The sequence below is a fragment of the Rhipicephalus microplus genome, chromosome 5 (assembly GCF_043290135.1).
Source record: "Rhipicephalus microplus isolate Deutch F79 chromosome 5, USDA_Rmic, whole genome shotgun sequence".
Classification (NCBI taxonomy): Eukaryota; Metazoa; Arthropoda; class Arachnida; order Ixodida; family Ixodidae; genus Rhipicephalus; species Rhipicephalus microplus.
In genome coordinates, this window is record NC_134704.1 from 177,466,006 (window position 1) to 177,491,801 (window position 25,796).

The 25,796-nt window shown below is 50.2% G+C and overlaps 1 protein-coding gene across 3 annotated transcripts in view; it reads right to left on the reverse strand.

The window, feature by feature from the left end:
- tefu (Serine/threonine-protein kinase tefu) overlaps positions 1-25,796 on the reverse strand; it is a 513,274-nt gene that overhangs the window by 331,292 nt on the left and 156,186 nt on the right. For all 3 annotated transcript variants that reach the window (XR_012895493.1, XM_075896220.1, XM_075896221.1), the window contains one exon: positions 22,287-22,461. Coding sequence is in view for 2 of the 3 variants with exons in the window: in XM_075896220.1 (XP_075752335.1) it covers positions 22,287-22,461 (175 nt within the window). In the remaining variant the exon portion in view is untranslated. The remainder of the gene's footprint in view (positions 1-22,286; positions 22,462-25,796) is intronic.

Below are 25,796 nucleotides of genomic sequence, written 5' to 3' on the forward strand. Positions count from 1 at the left end.
AATATTCTGGGTGTATGAGAAGCAATATCAACATGCTGAAATCAACGATCCAAAGCATCGATCACCGGTGATTGATTTGAATAGGTGTGGTGTTATGCCGGGAGCGACATTCCAGGGCGACTTAATATTACAATGGTGGTGCAGTGAGTCTGCTGGGCGGCTGATATAAAAACCCTTTCCACCTGACTACCCGGAGGGACCTTTGCAGCCTGTGAATCCGCCTCCTCCTTTGGGTGGTGCGCCAAACAATGGGCCTCGCATCTGAACTTGTGCCAAGAGCACGCTTTCTACATTCCTGGGCCAGCGACTGCGCCTTGGCGCATTGTGTTCAAGGCCTGCAAGGAGCTAGCTGAGCCAGTGGTGCCGTATTGCTCTTCCCTGTGTCACCAGGTGTGCGTGTCCTTGCACTTTTCTAGAAACTGGTTTGGCGCACTAGTCTGCAGAGAGTTGGAGTGGAGGACGACAATCCTATTGGAGGAACTGAACTGACTTGTCTTCCCTCGCAGTGAATCCGGGGAAGGCAGTGTATAAAAATGTGAGCGCAGAGACGCTCGGGGGTGCTTCATCTGTTCCATGCTGTTCTACGCTACTCTCAACATGTAAATATTGTACATAAACGTTTTCTTCTCATCTACGCTGGCTCTTCAACTCGTCTTCTCCCGGCACTCAGATGGCTCCAGCCGGGACCACGCTACCCAAGGTCGCCACAGTCACGGACGTGGCGGCATGTCCCGACACTTCTTTCCTAACAGTGGATGGCAGCTCGGTGGGATCGGCCAGTGTCAGCTACCCTGGTGTGGTGAGTGCTTGAAGTTTACCTCTCGTTGTGCCAGACCTAACTAGCGCTCTTTGTTGGTAGGTTTTGTTGTGGTAACTTTGTGGGTCGGCCAAGGATTGAATGATTCGACCACATTGTTTCACTCGAGGGTAAATAAGGCAAAGTGAAATGCTCGTAGGGCCAGACCTAGGTAGTGCTCTTTGTTGGTAGGTTTTGGTGTGGTAACTTTGTGGGTCGGCCAAGGATTGAATGATTCGACCACATTGTTTCACTTGAGGGTAAATAAGGCGTAGTGAAACGCTCGTAGGGCCAGACCTGGCTAGCGCTCTTTGTTAGTAGGTTTCGGCATTGTAACTTTGTGGGTCGGCCAATAATTGAATGATTCGACCACATTGTTTCAATAGAGTGTAAACGAGGCGAAGTGAAGTATTAATATGGACAAGTTCAAAGTCCTGGACCTTCTCGAAATTTGCAAGGAGTTAGGGCTTGCGGTTGGCTCTGCTAAGCGGAAACAGCAGATCATCGCGTTTATGGAGAAAGAAAAAGTGACTCTCGAGGAAACCCAGGAAGCTCTTGAGCAAATTCGAGATAGAAGGGAAAGAGAGAAGAAAGCTCAGGAGGATATTCGAGCTGAAAAGCAAAAAGAGCGAGAAGCTCAGGAGGAAAGAGAAAGAAGGGAACATGAGCTTAAACATAGAGATCGGGAAGTTAGGGTATCAGCCGGGAACCATGCTCCCGCAGTGAGGGAATCGGGAAACCCAAACAAGATAACAGACCTTGTTCAGCCGTTCAAGGTTGGCGGAGACATCGCGTTTTATCTTGTTAACTTTGAGCGACAATGCGAGAAAAATAGAATCCCTCTCGAGGATTGGCCGCAAAAATTGCTAGCACTGCTTCCCTGCGAGGCCACCGACGTGATAGCCCGACTTAGTAGAGAGGACGCGGAAGTGTATGACAAGGTTAAAGGGGCGTTGTTGCACAAATATCGCTAGTGCACGGAGGCATACCGACAGCGTTTCAGGCATGCACGTAAGGCCAAGTCACACCAGGACTTCGCCTGTCAGATTAAGGTTAACCTTGTAGAATGGCTGAAGAGTGCGGAAGTTTATGGAGACCACGATAAAGTAATAGAATGCATTGCCCTAGAGCAGTATTACAGTGGCATTCCAGAAGAAACAAAGCTGTGGCTCCGAGATAGGCTCACAGAAATGAATTTGAGCAAAGCGGCTGAGTTTGCCGATGACTATGAACTGCGTAGAAATTTGTGCAGAAAGGCAGCGCAGCCTGAGAAAAATCCAAAGAGATTCGCGTCTAAGCAGTTTAAAGAAAAGAGGTTTTTTCCACGTAACAACTTCCGAAAGGAAGAAACGCAGGCACAGGAGCCGCCGACTGAAAAGCTTGAGACCGAGTTGAAAACAGGGGGCACTTCAAAGACGTCTGCTGACGTGAACCGCACATTTGATGCGCAAAGATCTGCAGTATGCTACAACTGCAATGAACCAGGCCACTTTGCTAGAAGTTGCAAAAATAAAATGGCATTTGCAAGCATACGTGAGTCGGACGAGAACATGAGACTTTTGCAGCCGTACACGCAGGAAATGCTTGTCAACGGCAGGAAGAAGAGGGTACTGCGCGACTCAGCCGCCACGATGAATGTCGCACACTCAAGTTGCGTTTCTCCTTCGGATTTTACCGGGGAGTGTGCTTGGATCCGACAAGTGGCTGAGGAGCAAAGTGCATGCCTGCCAATAGCTCGAGTAATTCTAGAGGGCCCTTTCAGCTGACTAGACACCGAGGCAGCGGTATCTGAAAATTTGCCGGAGAATTTTCCTTATTTGTTCTCCAACAGATCTGCCGAACTTCTTAGAGAGCGAGGCGAGTTGTTTTCCAATGAAGTTGCGTTTATGGCCCTCACGCGTTCTAAAGCGAGTGAAATTTCTGGAAAACTAGGGATGACGCAACCAGTTGAGCCGCCAATGTCAGTAAGCACCGAGGTAGAATCAACGAAAGACACTAGCGAATCGCTCGTGCCAACTCAGGCAGATCGGGACGCGCATGAGAAAAACGGGAGGACCGTGAGCCAACACGCTGAGTGTCTGGAACGAGTGGAAGGGTCAGTAGTAGCACCCATGTCAAACTCTTGGCAGCATCTTACTCAAGTGGATAAACCGCACTTTGTCGCTGAACAAAGGGGAGATCCATCCCTGAAATCCCTGCAGGAACATGTAAAATAGGGGGTAGCGAAAAAGAACATTCCGTTCTATATGAATTCTGATATCATGCATCGGAGATACGCAGATGCAAAAGGGCGCATGTACAACCAGCTTCTAGTACCGCAGAAATACCACCGACAACTCCTCGATCTGGTGCACGGCAATGCATGGGCCGGCCACTTAGGGATCAAAAAATACCAAAGCCAGGCTAGCTCAGAAGTGTTACTGGCCCGGCTGTTGGAAGGACGTAGAGGAGTTCGCTCTCGTGACACATGTCAACGGGACGGTAAATCCACTGACAAACGGAAATACCCCACGACGTTGGTGCCAGTCATTTCAGAGCCATTCCGTCGGCTTGTGATTGACATTGTAGGCCCAGTACTGGAATCGCCATCTGGCTGTCGCTATGTTTTAACAGCGTTGTGCGTGGCCACTAAATTTCTCGAGGCCATTCCTTTAAGGGAGCTAACTTCAGTTGCTGTCGTAGACGCTTTGTTGTCTATTTTCTCTCGTGTAGGATTTCCGTCCGAGATTCAATGTGACAATGGGAGCGTTTTTACAAGCAACTTAACAAATACATTCTTTGACCGTTACGGGATAAAGATTGTGCATAGTTCCGTGAACCACCCTCAATCGAATCCGGTTGAATGAATGCACTCTGTATTAAAGCGTACTTTGAGAGCTCTTTGCTTTGAGAACAAGAATGACTGGGAGGCATCCGTGCCTACGGCATTGTTTGTGATTAGGTCCGCCCCTCACGGGAGCACTGGCTTCAGCCCCGCGGAGCTGGTTTATGGGCGCGGCTTGCGAGGTCCTTTACGCCTGCTCCGCAAGGCATGGGAAGGATGTGGGGAAGAACCTAACGTCGTCGCGTACGTTCTGGGTCTCTTAGAGAGACCCGGTAAATCAAAAGAGCTAGTCGAAAAAAACATGAAAGCTGCTCAGGTCTTATCTAAAACGTACTATGATAGGTCAGCCCGTCGGCGCACGTTTAGTGTGGGCAATAAGGTGATGCTGCTGAGTCCCTCCAAGAAACACAAACTTGAAGTGCAGTGGGAGGGCCCAGCAAAAGTAATGTCAAAGTTATCCGACACGAACTATGAGGTCAAATTGGGGAGGAAACAGAACAGTTTTCAAAAAGTAACCTGATGAAACCGTATGTACAACGCCAGGCTATCGTAAATCTGACGGTGAATATGCGGGTAGAGGAAACTGCCAAAATACCAAGCTTGAACAATCCTGAGATACCCACCATAGAGGGTTTATATATAAGCAGGGACCAAGGTCTCGACGAAGACAAGAAAATGGATTTAAAAGTGGTGGTTCAGAATTTTCGGGCAGTGTCCTCCAACAGAACTGGAAGAACCTCAGTGGTTGAGCATGACATCGAGTTGTCAAGTGATCAACCAATTCGAAGCAAGCCTTACCGCGTGTCCCCAAGGCAAAGGGAAATTATGCATGCAGAGGTCAGGCGCATGTGCGAGCTGGGAGTGGCTATTCCCTGCAAGAGTGACTACACCTTACCACTAATCCTCGTAAAGGCGCCAGGCAAAGACCCAAGGCCTTGCGTGGATTATCAGAGGTTAAATGCAATAACAGTAGACCAGACATACCCCATACCGAACTTGGAAGAAAAGGTGGAGGCTGTATCTAACTCGATGTACATTTCTACCTTAGACCTTGTTAGAGGTTATTGGCAAGTCCCTTTAACCGAGCGCCCGAGCCGCTATGCTGCTTTCATTTCACCCATGGGAACGTTTCATCTGGTAATTTTAAGCTTTGGCTTGAAGAACGCTCCGTATTGTTTTTCTGCCCTAATGGACAAAGTTTTGCATGAGCTGTCAGATTTCGCGCTTCCCTACCTCGATGATGTAGCTGTGTTCTCCAATACCTGGGAAGAACACATCAAAAATCTCCAGATCGTGCTGGAAAGATCGCAGAAGGCAGGGCTCACAGTACGGGCGGGAAAATGCCATTTTGGTTGCTCTGAAGTCAGCTATTTGGCACATGTTGTCGGGCGCGGCCAACGGAAGTCGTCGGAGCTGAAGGTAGCCTCTGTAGTTGACTATTGTCGTCCGTCTACAAAGACCGAGGTGCGGGCGTTTCTCGGCTTAGCAGGGTATTATCAACATTACATAAAAGATTACTCTAATCTGGCTGGCGCTCTAACTGACGCCCTCCGAAAAACGGAACCTGTGAACCTCGTATGGGATACCAAGAAAGAACTCGCGTTTCAAAAGCTAAAACAGGCATTGAGTGAGCGCGGCCAATGGAAGTCGTCGGAGCTGAAGGTAGCCGCTGTAGTTGACTATTGCCGTCCGTCTACGAAGACCGAGGTGCGGGCGTTTCTCGGCTTAGCAGGGTATTATCAACATTACATAAAAGATTACTCTAATCTGGCTAGCGCTCTAACTGACGCCCTCCGAAGAACGGAACCTGTGAACCTCGTATGGGATACCAAGAAAGAACTCGCATTTCAAAAGCTAAAACAGGCATTGAGTGAAGGACCTGTGCTTATGGCACCCGATTTCTCATAAGGCTTCATCATCCAGTGCCACGCCAGTGACCGTGGCCTGGGGGCAGTGCTGTGCCAGGAAGATATTGAAGGGAATGAACGGCCAATCTTGTACATGAGTCGTAAACTCAGTAGCAGGGAGGAAGTGTATAGCCCTTCTGAGAAGGAATGTGCTCGTCTTGTATGGGCGATTCAGAAATTGTCATGCTACGTCGCCGAGTCGCACTTCATCGTAGAAACCGATCATTGCCCTTTAACTTGGCTCAACAAAATGTCCTCAAAGGATGGCCGTCTCCTCCGCTGGAGCATGGCACCTCAGCAACACAATTTTGAAGTTCGCTATAAGAAGGGTAAACAGCACGCTAATGCCGATGGTCTTAGCCATGCCTTCTGAGCTGTGGCAGCATTCTCAGGAAAAATTATTGTACTGCTACGCATTTTTTTTCATGTGCTTACGCTTTTCAGATATTTTTTTTTGTGTGTGTATCATGCACAGTGTGTTTTACCACTCAGCGAGAGTGTTCAGGAGGACTAGTGAAACCTGAGAATTTCCGTTGGCTTCCTCAATTTTTCAGTTCTCTTCCCCGAGTAGCTATAGCACAATTGTAATTCTTGTATCCTTTCGACGTTGTTGTTGTAGCAACAACCAAAATTGAGGTCTGCTATGGCTTGTCGCCATGAGATACGCACTTCTCCCTGTTGAAGTTAAGTGCCGAAACGAATCATCAGGTTTTTTTTTTTTTGGTCTAGTTTGGTATTACGTCTGGTTTGGCATTGCGGGGTGTGTGCTGAAGGCGCTTGCAGTGTTAGGTGTGTTTTGGCAATGGTTGTCTTGTCGAGTTCGTCGTATCCAGAGGAAGCTTGAGTCCGTGCAAGAGGCCTGATCGTGAGGAATGCCTGCGGAGACGATGGCGGTCCGGAGGGCTTCGCAACGAGACGCAGGGAGAAGCCAGGTGTCCGACCGCATCAATTCAGCCGAGCCACGTGTGGCAGCTCGTCCTCGTGATGCATCATTTGGTGGCGGGAGTGCTGTTATGACAGGAGCAACATTCCAGAGCGGCTTAAAATTACAATGGTGGTGCGGTGAGTCTGCTGGGCCCGCGGACCTAAAAACCCTTTCCACCTGACTACCCGGAGGGACCTTTGCAGCCTGTGCTTCCGCCTCCTACTTTGTATAGTGCACTGAACAATGGGCCTCGCATCTGGACTTGTGCCAAGAGCATGCTTTCTACATTCCTGGGCCAGCGACCGCGCCTTGGTGCATTGTGTTCGGGGCCTGCAAGGAGCTAGCTGAGCCAGTGGTGCCGTATTGCTCTTCCCTGTGCGTGTCCTTGCACTTCTCTAGAAAATGTTTTGGCGCACTAGTCTGCAGAGGGTCGGAGTGGAGGATGACAATCCTATTGGAGGGACCTGAACTGACTTGTCTTCCCTCACAGCGAATCCGGGGAAGGCAGTGTATAAAAACGCGAGCGCAGAGACGCTCGGGGGTGCTTCATCTGTTCCATGCTGTTCTACGCTACTCTCAACATGTAAATATTGTACATATACGTTTTCTTATCTACGCTGGCTTCTCGACTCGTGTTCTCCCGGCACTCGAATGGCTCCAGCCGGGACCACGCTACCCAAGGTCGCCACAGTCACGGACGTGGCGGCATGTCCCGACTCCTCCTTCCTAACAGTGGTTACGAAAGAGCTAAGGACTTAGCAAGAACTGTGTTTTGTTATGTCGATGATTCTAGTGAGGAACTCGCTAGAATCACGAAGAACACGAGCAAGCTTGTGTCCTTCTTGTCTCTTTGTCGTCGTTCTGTTCTCCTGCTATAACTATCGTCATGTCATACCAACTAGCCTTAACTACCACACTTCTAGCGAGGAAGTCGCGAGTGTGTTATAGGTGGCCAGAAGCAAACTGTTGAGTCGTGAAATGCACATGAAGAGTATGGCACTTTAGAGTGGTTGTAATATGAGACGTTGTTGACGCGTTGGTGTCCAAGTATGCAAGCTGTAGATGGTTGACGAAAACCGTATGTTCTTGGCCATTTATGAGAAAGAGGAAGTCTTTAGCAGTGCGTTATTGAGCTATTATAAGAGGGCTGCAAAGGACGTCGCACGCCATCATGTCGCACAAGAACGTACATGCAGCGTTGTCGGGAAGGAACCACAGTACACATAGCATTGCGCAGATGGTATGCACAGTCAGAAACGTCTGCAGATGCCATGGTTAAGGTACTGAAGAATTCATCAGAAACTCAATAAACGATAGTGAATGTCAGCTCGTCAGCGGTTATGGGGGAGTCACTACGAAGAGACTTGCAGATACCAAGCATAACGAAAGGAAGGTGTTCACTCCACGATAAAGGAAAAGTGGAAGCCATGAGTGACCCCTTCTTTTGTCAATGAAAACGCTCGATGATTACATTGGCGATGGGGTGGTACGAGGTAGTCTTGATGTGGTTGACACAGGGGAGTCGAGATAGATTAGCAAACAATGCTGAGTTGAATTGGTGACTATGGTAAGTTGTAATGGTGGAAGGGACGCCCTAGCGGCTAACCCACAGAGTGACAAGTGCTCAAGCAGTTGACTCCACAGTTATTTTTTGAAGAGGCATCGTTTCAGGCCATTTTTTTATCTATCAACGCAGGTTAACGGCAGCAACGGTTTCCACATGAAGGAAGAGGACCGCCAATATCAACGTGTAGGTGGCTGAAGCAAGTGTCCCGAGAGACAACTTGCCAAGAAGGGTGACAGAGTGGCGATGCACTTTAGACTGGTTTCGCCTGAGGCACGCACGTGACCAACGATCACTGCCTACATTAATGCTCAGCCACACATAACAAGCAGTGATAAGTCGCTGTGTGGCGCGAATGCCAGGGTGAGCCAAAGACAGGGACGTAAGGCCGAGGGTGTCCTGTCAATGTGTCACAGACGAGGGGGGGCACATCACAGTCAGGCACTAAAACAGCCAAGACTAGAAATGTGCCGCAGTTTTGTAGCAGGTGGAGCTCTTCATCAATCCACTGGGTGCCGGCCATGATTGTGAAGTTGACGCTCGTTTGGCCGTGTTGTGTTGCATGAATAGCGGCACGAGAAAGCGCATCGGCAATGGCGCTGGCTATTCCACTGACGTGTCCAATGTCGCTTGAGTATTTCAAGATGAAGGCAAACTGTCTGATTTCGCAGGATGTTCAAGAACGTGCGTGCAGTGTACGTTAAACGTGCTTTAAAAACAGACGTCAGTGCTTCATGGTTCAAATGTTAAAAACACGCCCCTCAAGAAAATGGCTAAAGTGCTTCACAGCTAAGTAGACGGACAGTACCTCTCTGCCGAAGGTGCAGTTGCAGAGCTCGGGAGGGGTTGGAAGAGAAGGCGATGGGCAGCCAAGCACCAGCAACGAACTGTTGCAAGGCTGAGCCGACGGCAGTTTCAGATGTGTCTAGCATGACGGATGTCGGCGCGTTGCATGTAGTGCGGGTGAGGAACGTAGCATCAGCAATGGCTTCTTTAATGTCTCTAAACGCACACTCAGTCGTATTGTTCCACGGTACTGGGTTACTCGAGTGTTTCGAGGCTCTTCAGAAAGTCGTTGAGAGACTGCAGTATATCGGCACAACTACAAATGAAACATCGATAAAAGTTGGCGAGGCCGAAAAATTCCCGTAGTTGCTTGGTGGAGGATGGCTGAGGGAACTCACGAATGGTAGTCGACGAATGCCATGTGCATTGATGCAATGGCCGAGGAAAGCCTGCTGCGTGACCCCTTTCGCTCTTAGGGCCATTAAGAAAGGGCCGTTAAGGACAAGGCTGAACTCGCTCAGTCTCATGAGCACTTGACGTTGTGCGGTCTCGAAATAAAGAACGCCACGCTCTCGGAGTAAATGGGCACAGTAGACGGGGTCGAAACGAACCAAAACAATTCACATTCATTTAACTATTCTTAAATCGACGATATCGTCAGCCGAATTATTATACATCAATTGTGATCAACACGCTAAACAACTTTATGTGGGGTTTAACGTCCCAAAACCAATATATGATTATGAGAGACGCCGTAGTGAAGGGCTCCGGAAATTTTGACCACCTGGGGTTCTTTAACGTGCGCCCAAATCTGAGCACACGGGTCTACAACATTTCCGCCTCCATCGGAAATGCAGCTGCCACAGCCGGGATTCAAACCCGTGACCTGCTGGTTAGCAGCCGCTAAACAACCTTACACAACACTCAACAACACAACAAACACAAGCACACACACAAGGCGGCTTCGCCTACGCCTGACTCACCACAAGGGCCCCCGGCAGACGACCCCCAGTGCCGTGCACTGGCTACCCACATGACACATAACCGTTCGCGCCAACCGCTACCCGCCAAAGAGACCCGCTCATCTCTGCCGTGCCGCCACCCAGGCTTGCCACCAGGCATCACCGCCAGCACTACCGCTCTAACCATGATGATGATGGTGGTAATAAACGCTCACGAGCACAATGCCACCTATCGCTAGATAGTTGTGACCCCTGAATGCGGCCTCTACGCGAGCCACATGCGCCACGAGGCACGAACAACTTTACAGGCAGTGTTAGCACCTCCACAACGTAGATGGAGTATGCGAGCGAGGTATTCTATTTGGGCCTTAAGTTACGGGTTGGCCCGCCGTCGTTCAGCGAAGTCACCAGCAGTTATCGTTCCCAAGAAGTACCCGTCATCCGGGTCGTCGGGCGGTGGTTGGTCGACAGGCACACGAGAGATACAGTTGACGTTGGAGTGTTTCTTGCCGGACTTGTAAACGACGGTAATGTCATATTCTTGAAGTCACAGGCTCCATCGTGCGAGGCGACCTGAAGGGTCCTTCAAGGTAGCAAGTCAACACAAGGCGTGGTGGTCGCTCACAACTTTGAAGGGCCTGCCGTAGAGGTAGGGGCAAAATTTCGACGTAGCCCAGATGATGGCGAGGCACTCCTTTCCTGTTGTGGAATAATTGGCTTCTGCTTTGGACAGCGATCGGCTGGCGTAACTAATAACCCTTTCAAGTCCGTCAGCCGTCTGCACAAGAACGGCGCCGAGACCTACGCTGCTTGCGTCAGTGTGTATTTCTGTCTCGGCGAATTCGTCGAAATAGGCAAGTAATGGAGGCGTCTGGAGGCGATCTTTAAGCTCCTGGAAAGCGTGTTTTTGCGGCGTTTCCCACTTGAACTTCACGTCGGTCTTGGTAAGTTTAGTGAGTGGATCGGCGATGTAGGCGAAGTTTTTCACGAGCCGCCTATAATAGGCGCACAGGCCCAGAATTCGGTGCACTGCCTTCTTGTCAGTGGGCGGCGGGAAGTCGGCGATGGCGACTGTTTTCCGTGGATCGGGACGAACTTCAGAATTGGTAACCACGTGCCCCAGAAACAAGAGCTCTTCGTACGCAAATCTGCACTTTTCTGGCTTCAGTGTGAGTCCGGACGTCTTGATGGCTTGAAGTATAGGCTGAAGGCGCTGAAGATGCTCGTTGAAACTCGAGGAAAACACCACGACGTCGTCCAAGTACAGAAGGCAAGTCTGCCACTTCAATCCTGCCAGTACTGTATCGATAACGTGTTGAAAAGTTGCAGGCGCTGAGCAAAGGCCAAAGGGCATCACCTTAAACTCGAAGAGGCCGTCCGGTGTTATAAACGCAGTCTTCTCTCGGTCTCTTTCGTCGACTTCGATTTGCCAATAGCCAGTCTTGAGGTCCATTAACGAAAAGTACTTGGCGTTATGGAGCCAATCCAGTGCGTCGTCTATTCGTGGGAGAGAATACACGTCCTTTTTTGTGATTTTGTTCAGGCGGCGATAATCGACGCAGAAACGTAGGGTTCTATCCTTTTTCTTCACTAACACCATGGGAGACGCCCATGAACTCTTGGACGGCTGGATGATGTCGTCCCATAACATTTCATCAACTTCTATCTTTACGGCCTCGCGTTCTCGCATCGAAACCCTGCACAGACCCTGACGGAGTGGTCTGGAATTTTCCTCGGTTATGATGCGATGTTTCGTGATTGGCGTCTGCCGAATTTTCGACGACGATGAAAAGCAATTTTCGTATTGCAGCAGCAGGGTTTTGAGCTGTTCTTGCTTATGGTTCGGAAGGAATCGTTCTCCCTGCGACAAGACTGGTCCTTCGGCCGGCGCGCCGGAAAACGGTCCGTGCGTACAGCTTTCCCTCGAGCATAATGCTGCCATGGTGAACGAGGTCTCGGCTATGCCAATGACCCCCACACTAAGCAGCAACTCACATGGCTCGCTGCCGCCTTTGCCAGACAGCTTGTCGAAACGCGAAAAAGCACGCCTGTCGTCGCTGTTGACACGTTTCAGCGACACGTTCACAGAACGCCCGGGTTGCACATCTCTGGTGAGGCACCAAATTGACACAGGCGACGCACAACCGCCGTGGAAATGCAATCCTCGCCCCGTTAGTGCAGCAAAGAGGAAAGCGATTGACCAGGCACTGGATGAGTTGATTGAGACTGGAGTTGTCCAACGCTCAAACAGTCCTTGGGATTCACCGGTGGTAATGGTCCCCAAAAGAGACGGCTCTCACTGGCTCTGTGTGGACTGCCGCCGGCTGAACGAGTTCACGAGGAAGGATGCTTATCCTATGCCTAACGTGGACTTGATCGTGGCTGCTCTAGGCGGTGCTTGCTACTTCAGCACCTTGGATGCTAGCCCCGGTTACCTACAAGTTCAGATGGAGCAGGCTGACACGAAGAAAACTGCGTCCACCTCTCACAGAGGTTTGTACGAGTTTACCCGCATGCCGTTTGGCTGTTCTGGAGGTGCAGCTACGTTCCAGAGATTGATAGACCGCATTCTAGGGGACGCTAAATGGCAACACGCCATGGCGTACCTCAACGACATCGTCATCTTCTCTCGAACGTTCGAGGAACACCTTCACCACTTGGAGGATGTCCTCGGGAGGTTTCGCGTCGCCGGGTTGACTTTGAACCCGAAGAAAGCTCAAATAGCTGAGACTCGCATCTCACTATTAGGCTTTACCATTCAGAGTGGTCATGTTCTGCCGTGCGAGGAGAAGGTACGTGCCATTGTGGAGTACTGGACGCCGGCAAACATTCAGTGCCTGAGGCTCTTTTTGGGCATGGTGAACTACTATCGACAGTTCATCCCAAACTGTGCGGCCCTCCAAGCGCCCTTGACTGCACTCTTGAGAAAGTCGGCACGATGGAGCTGGGGGCCAGAACAAGAGCGAGCCTTCAAGGCACTTTCCGAAGCTCTAGTGGCCACAGCCGAGTTAAAGCTGCCCGACCTGAACAGTGAGTTCGTTGTCCAAGCGGACGCGAGCGACCTGGGTCTCGGCGCGGTACTCCTTCAGGAGCACGACGGCGTCCTCCGGCCAGTCGCCTTTGCTAGCCGGTCACTTAACGCCGCCAAGCGTAACTATCATCATCATCAGCCTGACTATGTCCACTGCAGGACAAAGGCCTCTCCCATGTTCCGCCAGTTAACCTGGTCCTGTGCTTGCTGTCGCCAATTTATACCCGCAAACTTCTTAATCTCGTCTGCCCACCTAACCTTCTGTCTCCCCCTAACCCGCTTCCCTTCTCTGGGAATCCAGTTAGTTACCCTTAATGACCAGCGGTTATCCTGTCTACGCGCTACATGCCCGGCCCATGTCCATTTCCTGTTCTTTATTTCAGCTATGATATCCTTAACCCCCGTTTGTCCCCTAATCCACTCTGCTCTCTTCTTGTCTCTTAAGGTTACACCTACCATTTTTCTTTCCATTGCTCGCTGCGTCGTCCTCAATTTAAGCTGAACCCTCTTTGTAAGTCTCCAGGTTTCTGCTCCGTTGCTAAGTACCAGCAAGATACAGCTGTTATATACCTTCCTCTTGAGGGATAGTGGCAATCTACCTGTCATAATTTGAGAGTGCTTGCCGAATGTACTCCACCCCATTCTTATTCTTCCAGTTACTTCAATCTCGTGGTTAGGCTCTGCGGTTATTACCTGCCCTAAGTAGACATAGTCTTTTACAACTTCAAGTGCACTATTACCTATCTCAAAGCGCTGCTCCTTTCGAGGTTGTTGTACATTACTTTCATTTTCTGCAGATTAATTTAAAGACCCACCTTTCTGCTCTCCTTGTCTAACTCCATAATCATGAGTTGCAATTCGTCCCCTGAGTTACTCAGCAATGCAATGTCAACGGCGAAGCGCAGGTTACTAAGGTATTCTCCATTAACTCTTATCCCTAACTGTTCCCATTCTAGGCTTCTGAAAACCTCCTGTAAGCACGCGGTAAATAGCATTGGGGAGATTGTGTCCCCCTGCCTTACACCCTTCTTGATTGGTATTCTGTTGCTTTCTTTATGAAGCACTATGGTAGCAGTTGATCCCCTGTAGATTTCTTCCAGAATGTTTATATATACTTCATCTACGCCCTGATTCTGCAGTGTCTGCATGACGGCTGATATTTCTACTGAATCAAACGCCTTCTCGTAATCTATGAAGGCTATGTATAGTGGTTGGTTGTACTCTGAGCACTTCTCTATTACCTGATTGATAGTATGAATGTGGTCAATTGTTGAGTAGCCTGTTCGAAATCCTGCTTGTTCCTTTGGTTGATTGAATTCTAATGTTTTCTTTACTCTGTTAGCAATTACCTTTGTAAATAGCTTGTACACTACAGAGAGCAAGCTGATCGGCCTGTGATTCTTCAAGTCCTTGTCATCTTCTTTCTTATGTATTAAGATGATGTTAGCGTTCTTCCAAGACTCTGGTACCCTTCCCGTCAGGAGACACGTCGTAAACAGGGTGGCTAGTTTTTCTAACACAATCTGTCCTCCATCTTTCAGCAGATCTGATATTACCTGATCCTCACCAGCAGGTTTGCCTCTTTGCATGCTCTCCAAAGCTTTTCCGACTTCTTCTACCATTACTGGTGGGGTTTCATCTGGGTTACTGCTAGTTCTTATAGTATTAAGGTCGTGGTTGTCTCGGCTACTGTACAGATCTCTGTAAAACTCCTCCGCTATTTTAACTATCCTATCCATATTGGTAGTTAATTTGCCTTCTTTGTCCCTTAGTGCATACATCCGACTTTTGCCTATCCCAAGTTTCCTCTTCACTGCTTTGACGCTTCCTCCGTTTTCCAGAGCATGTTCAATTCTCTCCATGTTATACCTTCTTACATCGCATACTTTACGCCTATTAATCAACTTCGAAAGCTCTGCCAGTTCTATTTTGTCTGTTGTACTTGAAACTTTCATGTTTTGACGCTTCTTAATTAGGTTCTTTGTTTCCTGGGAAAGCTTGCCAGTGTCCTGTCTAACTACCCTGCCTCCAACTTCCACTGCACACTCCGTAATGATACTCGTTAGATTATCATTCATTGTATCTACGCTAAGGTTGGTTTCCTCCCTAAGAGCCGAGTACCTGTTCTGCAGCGACACTCTGAATTGCTGTACTTTCCCTCTCAGTGATAGCTCATTGATTGGCTTATTGCGTATCAGTTTCTGTCGTTCCTTCTTCAAGTCTAGGCAAATTCGAGACCGTACCATTCTATGGTCACCGGTAACTACCGCCGGGAACACACTCCCTCACCAGAGAAGGATTGGTCACCCTGGTGCAGTATCTGGCCACTACCTCCCACATGCATACGTCAAATAACTCACGGCCCTCAGTCCCCAGCAGCTGCGAAGCAACTGATCATGGCGGCGGTCAGATCTGCAACGCAGCAGAGGGTGCTAAGAATCTCTGGACTACAGGCCGCCTTTGGAACCTGAACTTGGCAACGTTTAACGCTAGAACCTTATCTAGTGAGGGAAGTCTAGCTGTACTATTCGAGGAGCTAGAGGGTGTTAAATGGGATATAATAGTGCTCAGTGAGGTTAGGAGGACAGATGAGGCCTATACTGTGCTACAGAATGGGCACGTCCTTTGCTATCGGGGCTTGGCAGACAGAAGAGAACTGGGAGTGGGGTTCCTAATTCACAGAAACATAGCTGGAAACATAAAGGAATACTATAGCATTAATTAAAGGGTGGTAGGTATTATAATTAAACTGAATAAAAGATACAAGATGAAGGTAGTACAGGCTTACGCGCCTACATCCAGCCATGATGGCGCTTCAGTTGAAAGCTTCTATGAAGACGTGGAATCGGCAATGAGTAAGGTAAAAACACAGTATACTATAGTGATGGGCGACTTTAATGCAAAGGTAGGGAAGAAGCAGCCTGGAGACCAGGCAGTAGGAGATTATGACATCGGCACTAGAAACGCCAGAGGAGAGCTACTAGTAGAATTCACAGAACGCAATAATTTGCGGATTTTGAATACTTTCTACCGAAAACGAGAAAACCGCAAGTGGACATGGAGGAGCCCTAATGGCGAAAATAAGAACGAAATAGACTTTATAATGACTGCACACCCAGGAATCGTGCAGGATGTGGAAGTAGTTGGCAAGGTACGATGCAGCGTAACTATAGCGTCACAGAAAGGGAATGTCTCGCTATAGTTTTTGCTCTCCGGAAGTTCGACTGCTATGTCGACGGCGTGCCATTCGTGGCGGAAACGGACCACATGGCACTCACCTGGCTTAAGCGCTTGCGCAAGCCCTCGGGCCGCCTCGCGCGTTGACCTTGCAGCGGTATAACTTTGTTGTGCGCTACCGGAAAGGGAGTTCGAACATCGTGGCTGACGCTTTGTCGCGTGCCCCCGTTGTGGCGTCCGGCACTTGTGTCCGCCACTCCCGAGAGCAGTCGCATCAAGTAGACCCTGGGCCCTCTGGCTCCACACCCAGGTCGAAAGGCGCGAACCCTGATGGCGAAGTGACTTTCGAGTCGACAGCCTCGGGAGAGGACGCATACCTGGTAGACCCTGTCACGTCCACCGGTATCGTCTTTAGCAGAGAGGAGCTGCTCAAGGCACAGCAGGACGACCCGTTTTGTCACCACATCGTTGATGAGCTCAAAGCGCTGAGCTCCCAAGCGGAGCGAAGCGGTCAAGCCGCCGGGCGCGAACGGACAGCTGGTATTGCTGTCGGCACCGAGTGCTGTACGCGGGTTGGTATTGCTGCGAGCATGTTGGACTCGTACCTGCTTGATGCTGACGGTGTTCTCCTGCGCTACGTCCCATCTGAAGAAGCTCCCCAGGAGTCTTTCAAGGTAGTGATACCCCGCAGTCTAAGGAAAGCCACCCTAGGTTATTCCCACGACTCGCGGTTGGCCGGACACGCGAGTAGCCTTGAAACTTTTCAAAAGTTGTGCCGCTCCGCTACCTGGCCTGGCATGAAGCGTGACGCCCTTCACTACGCCCGCTCATGCCGCGTGTGCCAATGCGTGAAGCCTCGCAGGGGCAAGCCTCCCAGGCTCATGCAGCCGATCGACAGCCAACAACTTTGGCAAGTCGCGGCCTGTGACATTATGGGACCTTTCCCAAGGAGCCGGAAAGACCATGTTTTTCTCCTGGCTGTCACAGATCACTTCACGAAGTGGGTTGAACTGTTTCCCCTTCGGAAGTTAATGGCACGCGCAATCTGGGACAAGTTGACAGAGGTCTTTACCCGCTTTGGCTTTCCGGCGGAGATGATCACGGACAATACGTCCTATTTCACGGCCAAGGTCTTTTTTGTGGATACGTGTGCTGCCTTTGGCATTAAGCACCATAAAACAACCACGTATCACCCACAGGCCAACCTGACCGAGTGGATCAACCGGAACCTCACGCCCTTGCTGACAGCCTTTGCGCAGCAACACAGGAATTGGGATGCCTGTCTTAACGAGATAGGCTTCTCCTTGCGGTCTACGGTCAATCGCTCGCCTTCCTAAACTTTGGGAGAGAGCTGCTTAACCTCATGGACCGCGTCTTACGGGGCGGTGGCGGGGCAAGCGCCGTGAAGGTGAGCCCGTCTGGCTACGCGGCGGAACTTCGCTCACAGATGGACGCGGCCCTCGACATGGCGCGTTCCAACCTGGCAAAAGTGCGAGCTGGTCAGAAGGCTCAATACGACCGGTCGCATCGGGATGACCGTTACAATGTCGGCGATCTCGTCCTCAGACGCAATCACGTCTTGAGTGACGCCGCCAAAGGCATCTCGGCCTCCCTTTCCGCCAAATGGTTGGGCCCATACCGAGTGCACACCAAAGTGTCGCCCCTGGTATACAAGCTGGCTGACTCCCAAGAGAGACCAGTCGGCGATCCAGTTAACGTCTCCAACTTCAAACCTTTCGTTGCCCACAGCAAGGACTTCGGGGAAGGGGGGCGGTCCCCGAACCGCAGGGAAACCGGTATAAGGCTGGTTCCAAACTACGCCACCGGTACAACCTGCAAAAACGCACTTAGGCTGATTTTCGCCCCCGTCATGTAGCGGGACGTCATCCCCTCCATGTAATGGAGCGAAGATTTATAGCTGTTGTGCGAGAGCCTATCCAGCAGCAACAGTAACGGCTACCTGGCGAGCTTTCTCCCTGGGAACACCATTACACACACTGCGTGCGGAATATCCACCCAGTTCCTAGCGTTCCCGGCTGCTCGAGAGAGAAAAGTCCTTTCCCCGGTGGCTCACTCTCTCACTGGGTATCTTCCGCGTAGTCGGCGGGAGAAGGGAAGCGTGCACCCTATTGGCTGATGCAAGCTTCAATCCAATGGAGTAGGCTTTCTTTATTGGGCCAGCCTGTCGCGCCTCCGGGGCCACACCTTTAGTTGCGTTTCGGCTTTTCACCGACACCCCAGCTTTCGTTATGTCCTCCTCGATGACCCGTTCTTCCAAAAAAAAAACCCGGGAGACCAGCTGCACGCTCGGTCGTTCCGCAGGCATCGGCCGCGTCAATGCCGCCTCCGTCGAATGCTCCCCCGGGCCCGGCTAACAAGACATCGCCTCGTCGTGAAGTCGCTACGTGGACGTTCCAACAAGGCACCGAGGCCCCGGTCCCCTTCATGTCGACTCGTCGCTGGTCCAAGCAACGCAAAGTCTGGGTGGGGTTAGACCCCAAGTCCGTCCTGTGTCCTTTCCGCAGGCGCACCCTTTCAGACCTGCTTGACGCTTCCGGAGGTGCCTCGATGCCGCCTGTTCCCGAGGCCTCCTACTGCGACGTTTGCGGTGTCCTGCTGGTGCACGAGGCTACCCACCTCCGTTCGCGGGTTCACTGAACGAAGTCTGGTGGTGCCCCTGCGATCCTGTCCACTTCGGCGGTGCCGCCTGGCCCGGGCCTTCAACCTGCCCTGTCGACCGACTCCGCTCAGGCGGTCGTGGCGGCGCTCGTCATGGACTCATCATTCAAGTCAGCCATCGCTGCCGCGGCGTCTGCTGCCCTCCTGCGGCCCCTGGTTCCTGCTGAGACGCCACCGAACGAAGACACCGGGGCCCCCGTCGATCTTGTGGACGGCACTGAGCTGGACCTCAGTTATTTCGAATAAAGGTGTCGGTGGATGCTTTTATTATGGCGTCTTTAAAGCGGCCTCACTCTTGGGAGGGGGGATGTGGGAATCGAGCGCGCCCTCCTTCTTACGTGGCGCCTCGTTCCCCAGCTGCCGCGCGCACGCCGACGGCGTAGCCCGGGCGCGCATAAGCACCGGCATCCGCCAAGATGGCTGCCAGGGCACCTCTTGGTCTGGGCCAGTCAACCGTCAGCTCTTTCCCACGCTGGCATGTCCGGGCACGCTACGCTGGCGCGCTGCGCAGGCCTACGTCACAACGCAGCGCTATTTCCCTTTGGGCCAAGCGTGACATCCTCCTCTCCTACGAGCTCCAGACCGTATGCCCATCCTCCTCTCCGGACCATATGTCCCGATAGTCAATCTGTTGACAACAGTGAGAGGAGGCAGATCAGGAGAATGGTGTCGTTCAGTCAGCATAGGAACAAGGACGCAGATGTCAGCGCCAGTATCGACGAGGTAGTGGACCTTAGCGACACGATCAGTAAGGTGGAAGATCTACAATAAACGGCAGTGCACACCGGGAAGAGGCGACTGTGCCTGGGGATGGGAACAGAGGATCCTGTTCGGGCAGGTCGTTTCCTACATACGAACAAGGCTGTCTACAGTTGTTTGCACATAATCCCTAGCCATTGTGGTAACACACACGAATTTTCCTCACTAGAAAGGGACCCTGTAGCAGGCTAGTGCGTACCATGTAATCATGACAATAACGGCACTTGGGCACGGACGTATGCTATGATAGCAAAGTGAAGAAAGACGAGATCAGATAAAGAACAACCGGCCTGCAGCAAAGGCATTGTCTCTGTCTCATTCTTTTACAATGGCGCAGTCATCAGAAAGCTTGGCAAACCGCAGCTGCTAGCATGAGGTAACGCAAGTTCCTGAGGAACACTGCCAGGCTTCCTCATTGATGGTTTAAACCCGCAAGTCGACCACCGCCGCAAATATTCATCCCACCACCAGCGGACAACGTCCAAGCCTCCATGATGGTCCCAAAGAACTACTTGACCACCAGCGTGCAACTTCACGCCAATGCGTATGGGCTCCTTCCTGGGAATGCGGTTCACACTTCCCAAGGAGTGGAACATGCAACAAGGTTTCTACCTTCATCTGAGTCACCAGGGGACGCTGTCCATGCTCCCTTGACCGTGCATCTTCTCTCAGTAAGTGCTACGACCACCGCATACTGTGCGGACGTGATTTCTTGTCTATCAGCTCTTCTGTACTCTCACGCAGCTGTCAAACCCGATCGACCGCTTCGCGTCGTTGAGCTCCGGGGCCTGGCCTGCCGCCTCCCCATATACTGCTCTTTCAGAAGTACTGTGGTTCCGAGGCTTCCAAGATGACGCTGATATGTGGGTGTCGACTATCAATACCCTCGCTTCTCGGCACACCTAGCCCGAAAATTATAAATGGCAGGTGGCCATCGCCCACCTTCGTGGTAGTGCTGAGGCGTGGCACAAATGCGAGGGCATAAAGCATCTGACCTGGCTGGAATGGAGTGCAAGGCTTATCGCCGTTTTCGGCCAGATTCATCATGGCACATGCCTGCCCAACCAGACGACCACCGACGATGAAACAAAGGAGGGGCTCAACCTCGAGGCTGCAGCTAAACAGCGCAGCTCACTGACAAGACGTTCGGAATACATGCTGTACATGAATACCGGATTCGGCTGGTTTTCCCATCCAGTCCAGAAAAACAATCTCTCGCCGATGTTCGGAAACTGGATCGGCAACGTGGCACCAACACATGCACGACATCGAGCTGCCCAATACCCAACGTGGCTGCTTCCTATGGTACAAGTCCGTGTCGACGATATCGGCATGCTTACGGCAGTTGTACAAACAGGAGCCAGACGTACTGCACTACATCGATACCATGCCCCGGGCATCCTCCAGCCTTGGTCCGAGGCAACCTTGCGTGGTCTATCGAAATTTCGTGGTCTATCGAATATAGAAATTTTCAACAATGCCACTTTGAATCGAACCGAATTCTTTCTAACTGAATATTTTTTTCAAATATTCAAAGTATTCAAATATTCACACAAGCCTAGAAATGGTGTCAGTTTTTACTCTGTAGCAGGTCGTGGTACAGACACACACACATCTGTTGTAGAAAGGTGATGTGCGTCAGCCTGCTGTGTCAGTGCGCATGTTCCAAGCCCTGTAATATTAGCATCTAATCGCTCCTTGACTGCCTCTGACACATCACTGCTGTACCGTAACTTCGCAAAGGCTTGCAAAGAGAGTGATTAGGTCTTGATTTCGATTCTAACTTATAAGAGACACTTGATGGCTATGATAGTGATTAGAAAAAATGTGCTTTAGTAAAGCATTTTAGTTCCAGTGTGCTGAACTTTTTTTTTCTTTTTGGTGAGGGGAAAGGGGTGGATACTTTAGGCCAGCATATGGAATTTCGGGGCAGTTCTGAGCAAGAGTGCCGTGCCCAACCTTCCCAGTAGTTACCCATACTGAGAAAGGTGCTTAACTGGTATTTTGCGGTACACAAACGATAAGAGCATTTCAGAAACTTTCAATGTGAGAGGTTCCTCGCACTGGTCATAAATACTAACATTTTGAAACTTGTGAAAATAAGCCAACAAGAGACAAGTAAGTATGTCTATAATGTATGAATGTATGAACTCTATTCTATGCACATGAAGGTTTTTCATCGGCATCATCATGTTCAGCCAATGTTTACGTCCAGTGCATGACATATTTCGAATGATCTGGAATTTAAGAAAGAAAAAATAGACGAACACCGGTTTGCAGCACGAAGCCATAAGAAAATCCAACCAAGTTTCTCAGAAAGAAAAGCTTCTTAGTTTCGGACAATTTCGTCCTGATTCGGGGTTTAAACTCGAGACCAACACCTTTCTGGGACAGTTGCTCTATCAAGTGAGCTAACCAGGAACCTCGCAATACACAGCAAGGAGAGAATCATTGACACCTTGAACTACGTGATTGCACAGTATTGCAAGTGAGTTCTGTGAAATCCCTCGCAGGATTTCGCAGGATTCCTTGAGGTTTCAGGCTCCAAAAAGGTGGTGGTCTATCTTGACCTTATCATGTCAGAGCTGATTCTATTTCACCTTCACGAACTAGTTGATTTCGTCACCTCAAGTTATATCTCCTTTCCTCAGTGTCTATTCGCTTCTTCCTGTGAGCACCTGCCAGTACCAAAAAAGGAAAGCTAATTGCTGCAGTTTCTCAAAAAAAAAACGGCAGATTCTCTGCTGCGTGAAGTGCATTAACATGCGACTCTCATGTTCGCAGAAGCCTTGATTACTGATCAGCAGTCTTTACCACTTATGTTCACAAAACGCCACAGAGACCCTTCAAATTATTTCTTCGTGCAACATGCTCACCCATGTCAGAGAAAACAGGCTCGGCAAATTCATCACCACTCGAGGAGCTTTGAGAAGAGGCCAAACTGGGTGATGAAAGGTTTTCGCAGGCCCACTGGTCTTCACTGTCAAGGTCCACGTGGTTACCCTTGGTCGTGCCCAGCAGCCGTGATGCACCTATGTCATCGATGCCATCCTGAAAACAAACATTGCATTGGGAAATCATGTGTTTAGAATAATAAAGGCAATTCCTTTCGCGTCCTTTATTGTGCATCCTCTAACTTCAAGTGATGTAAAAAAAAGTACTGCCGAATGCATCGAATGCACAGAATAGCAGTTTTTCCCTACCAGAATTAGTGGCAGAAATAATCTGATAAGAGAAAAAAAAATTTGTGGGGCCACAACGCTACAATAGAGATGGAATACAAGCAAAGCTGCTTTCTTGCTTCTGCTGTGCATGCCTGTTCACTAGGCTGATTTATTGCTTGATTAAAACTTTATTTTGGTCCTGAGAAGACGCAGGGGAGACCCCGCGCCACCCGGCTAATCCCACGTAGGGACCGCCAAGCCGAGCTTGGAAGCCTGTTCACGGGCATTCTGGACGGCCAGGATTTGATCATTAAGCTTGGGGCTGCGTAAAAGCGCAGCCCACCTGACCTCGCTGAGGGCGGGGCCGATGGCTTCACATTCTCACAACACATGGTTGAATGTTGCTACCTGTCCACAGGCGGGGCAATCCGCACTTGGATACCATTCAGGGTACATGGCATGAAGAAGCATAGGGTTAGAATACGCACTGGCTTGCAATATTCTAAGAGTAACTGCCTGCGCCCTGCGCGAGGCAGGATGTGGGAGGAGAAATACCCTTCTTGACAGATAGAAGTGCTTTGTTATTTCGTTGAACGTAAGTAAGGGTTCCCAGCGAGGCAGAGGGACTGCGGAGGCAGCGCGGTCAGTGAGCCCTTGTGCGGCCTTGTGTGCGCCCTCGTTCGTGTTAGAGGTAGAGCCCTCAATCGAACCCAGGTGAGCGGAAAACCAAGTGAGAGAATGGAACGTGATACTCTTGACGCTTTGGAGAATGCCACCCGGGGGGACTGAGGGCCTACCATCCCGGTTTCGTAGGCTTTGATAGCCGCCTTGGAGTCGCTGTATGTTGACTCTCTGCGATTATCTAGCATAGCCAGCGCGATTGCAACCTGTTCGGCTATCACGGGCTTCGATGTGTGTACCGTGGCGGAGAAAGTGAGCCTGGAATTTAATTCGATGATGGAAACAGCGAATGCCTCTTCTAAGACATATGGCCCAGCATCCATAAAGCTTGCATCAGTGGTGTTGCTACGGACGTGCTCGAGCAGAGCTCTACCCCTGGCCCTACGTCCACCGACGTTGTGCGCAGGGTGCATGTTGCAAGGAATGGGTGCGATGAAGTTACAACTTAGACGCTTATTTGCATTAATCTGTACCTGAGAGTACGTTTCATGCGTCATTTGTGCATGAGAAATGCGGGGCACGTTTCGATCAACCGGCCATTCTGCGCGTGACCTTCCCATTTCTAGGCTAGTGCAATTATTCGAATGCTTCAAATATTCAAACAAATAATGCAGTATTCAAAGGTTCAATTTGTTGGCTAGTTCGTTTAAACATACATATCTTTGGGTAACAGCACGAAAGACGTGGATAGCGGAGGCACAGGGTCATCTGCTGTGTGTGTGTCTCTGTTGTCCTCATCTTTTGTGCTGTTACCCTAAAAAAATTTGCTTTGAATTGATTTTTAATTTGAGAAAATTTCAAATTATTTGAGACAAACAAATAGATGCGTATTTTGCATGCACACACTGTGAAAGTGGTTTTATTGCAGTGGAGCAACACTAAGCTATAAAAGCACATAACCAGAAGAAATACGCACTGCTGTGAAACTCTACTTCAATGTTAGATGAACATATTACCCTCACATAGATTCATTTTTTCCGTTTAAAAGCACGTTATACCGACTTATATGCAGTAAGTATAGTAAATTTTAAAACTTCACATATTTCACAGACTATCACTAGCATTCTACTAAAGGTCAAATCCTGCTACTATTCAAAGTTGCTTCTATTTCCTTTGATGCAAAAAAATGGCATTATCACAGGCCTTGATCATACTTTTAAAAAACTATTGTGAATGTTAGTTGAGTCATGACAAATATACCCCTTTTTCTTTATAATATGTCATGTATACAGTCTAATCCCGCAGTAACAAATTTCACTACAACGAAATTTCCACCACAACAAATGATTTTTGATTCCCTGTTAGCTGCCTATAGAAAACAAGGTTAAAAATGTCTCGTTATTACAAATAGTTTTCCTGGACATTTCCGCTTGAACAAAGTTTTTGCGAGTACTAACCCACACAAAAAAAAATTTTTCCTCAAATCGCCATGAAATTCCAATACCAACTCGGCCATTTCTCCACGGCTCGTGACATCCAGAGAGCACAGTCATATCGAAACAACAGTGTTTTCCCCGGATACAAGCTTTCTGGTACCACACACACATCACGCTAAATTTATCACCATTGAGTTGCTCAGTGACAGCACACCCCTCCACCATGATGCTATCGGTAGATTTGATGTTCGTGCAGGCTGCGGCAGAATCACAATCTTCAAGAACCCTCGCCATATGGTATTGACATCGTGCTCAAAACAAAACTAACGCTCGTCATCACTAGCCCTGCGATCGTGAATGACAACCAAGGGCCGTGGAGGCGACGAGCAGCGCGCACCTAGTCCCAGCATAACTGCATTCTGCCGGAACCCCCGCGAACACAAATGCAGTCATGTTAAACGTGATTATTGGCTGTGATGATGTAGATTGTGTGGCCCGTGACGGGGCGAAGAGGGAACGGCAGTTTTGCTCTGCGGTACGCCTTGGAGGCGAAGACGAGGAAAAGGAAGCGCGAGCGGGGCGTGCGGCTCGGGCAGTTGGAGCGTGACACAGTTCGAACGGCAGCTGCTGGTCGGCGGTTCGGGTCGCGACATCGCTTAACCAGGCGTCCAGCAGCCTTGCGGACCTGGTGAGCTGGCTTCCTGCTTCGGGCTGCGTCACTCAACCAGGTGTCCGGCAGCCTTGCGGACCTGGTGAGCTGGCTTCCCGCTCTGTGGACGGCGCTGACACGGGGACCGGCAGCATAGTCTGTTCGTGGCCTGAGGTCCTGGGGCCCGAGTGGTGGCACGAGGTGGCCGCGGCTCATTATGGCGACGGGCCATTAACCTGCACTGCAGTGGCCTGGTGATCTACCGGCCTGCAGCACCACCATCACCACCACCACCACCACCTCACCACGGTCAAGGCAGCGTGACTGCACAAGGAACACCGGTGACGACCGACCTCGCCGCAGCGGCAGCAGTCATAACGGCGAATAGGACAGTTCGTGTGCCGAGGCGCGTAGGACGTTTGGCATGTAAATAAGCAACGCTATAGTGTGTTGTGTGTGAATTGTAAGAGTTATCGGTTGTGTTAAAGTCTGTGTTGTGTGTACAGAGTCACCTGA